The sequence below is a fragment of the Cariama cristata genome, unplaced genomic scaffold (genome assembly GCF_000690535.1).
Source record: "Cariama cristata isolate BGI_N322 unplaced genomic scaffold, ASM69053v1 scaffold21943, whole genome shotgun sequence".
Classification (NCBI taxonomy): domain Eukaryota; kingdom Metazoa; phylum Chordata; class Aves; order Cariamiformes; family Cariamidae; genus Cariama; species Cariama cristata.
In genome coordinates, this window is record NW_009609199.1 from 5,733 (window position 1) to 7,565 (window position 1,833).

A 1,833-nucleotide genomic window follows, 5' to 3' on the forward strand; every position below is an offset into this window, starting at 1 on the left:
CCCCTGAGCTCCATGGAGCCAGGCAAGGCAGAGCTGCTCCCTATCCAGCATGGCTCAGGGTGGCAAAGGGACATGACCAAGGTTATGCAGGGACACGGTGGCAGGGTAGAGGGGCCAAGGCTGGCTTTTAACTTCATGCCTTGATTTTAGGGCTCTCCATGCCTAGAGAGAGAGAAACCTTTGGGGTTTTCTCTGGCCCAGCCACCTCCCTGCCGAGCATGTACCCACAGTGCCTGGCATCAAGCATTGTTGGGGTCTCCATCCCTGTGCCTGCCCCATCCTGGAACCCCTCCGATCTCCCTCTCTCTCTTTCCTCCCTCTGTTTTCCCCAGCCAAGCTCATCGTGGAGACGGACACCTTCGGGAGCCGCGTGCGCATCAAGGGGGCGGCCACAGGTTTCTACATCTGCATGAACAAGAAGGGGAAGCTGATCGGCAAGGTAGGGTGCTGGGCTCAAGGGCAGGGGAGAGCCAGGGATGTGCTGTGGGTGCTGAGCGGGGCTTGCTGGGAGAGGAGATCTTACCTGATACGGACACTATCCATGGGGATGAGGAGGTGGGATGGGGGTCCTGGGGGTTCAGCCAACACGGGGCAGGGGGATGAGCCATCCTGCAGCCCACGTGGCTGGAGGGAAGGAGGGGAGCAAGGCAGGCAGGCGGGTGCTGTGTGGGGTGCATTCCTTGTATCTCCCCGAACAAATAGGCGGATTGCCGAGCTATTCTCCCCGATTACATGGTACAAGTGCCAGGAATGTTAAGATGCTCCATGGGGCTGGCCCCAAGGCCAGGCCCCGCTGCACGCCGGTTAGTCACGCTCCCTCTGAGCCTCGGTGCTCCCTCTCAGGGGGAAGAGGGGCTGGATGTGCAAAATCTCGCTGGGACAGCGATTATGTTCCAGGATTTTCCATGGGGGCTCCTTCCCTGGGGCTGGCCACTATGGGACCCTTCCCTGGTCCCGCTGCTGCCTGTAATAGGGGGGAGCTCAGCCTCCAGCTGCCCCCATGGTCCCTGCCACCTGCGTCCGTGGGCATGGTCCCCACCGACCCTGCATCGCCTCTCCTGCCCCTTGATGCCCCCCTTATATTAAAGACCCCAGGGGCGATAGGGTGGGTGGGTGAATTGCCACTGAGATGGAGAGTTTGCTTATGGTCATGCTGGTGAGGGCATCCAGCCCCTGGCATGGAGAGGGGCAGGATGGGACTGGGCAAAAATCATCCTGTGGGTGCAGTAGAAACGAAGGCTGGGACAATCTGCATCGGGGCTTACAGCCCAGTGCTGGCATCTTGCCGGGGACGTGAGCTGCAGCAAGCAGCATCTGCTGGTGCCACAGTGCCTGCTGCCTGCAATTTTCTAAGGAAAAGCAGATTTTGGGCAATTCTGACCTGTAGGAGATGAGGTGGGAAAAGTGAGCTTCCCACAAGCACTGCAACCCTGCCGCCACACCAGCCAGTCCAGCTTGGGGTGGTGAGAAGAAGCCTCTGACCGAGTACCCGTTGCTTAAATCTCCCCCTTCTGTCCCCTTCTCAGAGCAACGGCAAAGGCAAGGACTGCGTCTTCACGGAGATCGTCCTGGAGAACAACTACACAGCGCTGCAGAACGCCAAGTACGAGGGCTGGTACATGGCCTTCACTCGCAAGGGCCGCCCGCGCAAGGGCTCCAAGACCCGGCAGCACCAACGGGAGGTACATTTCATGAAGAGGCTTCCCAAGGGCCACCAGACCACCGAGCCCCACAGACGCTTTGAGTTCCTCAACTACCCCTTCAACCGGAGAAGTAAAAGGACTAGAAACTCCAGCTCCAGGGCCGGCCCTTGACTTGCCTGCCTCTGCCTGC

The 1,833-nt window shown here is 59.7% G+C and overlaps 1 protein-coding gene across 1 annotated transcript in view; it reads left to right on the forward strand.

Moving 5' to 3' along the window:
* The window catches only part of FGF8 (fibroblast growth factor 8 (androgen-induced)), a gene marked incomplete at its 5' end in the record, with an annotated part of 5,980 nt that extends 4,147 nt beyond the window's left edge, over nt 1-1,833 (forward strand). The window contains 2 exons of the mRNA XM_009697469.1: nt 333-439; nt 1,527-1,833. Of these exons, the coding sequence (XP_009695771.1) occupies nt 333-439; nt 1,527-1,814 (395 nt within the window). The remainder of the gene's footprint in view (nt 1-332; nt 440-1,526) is intronic.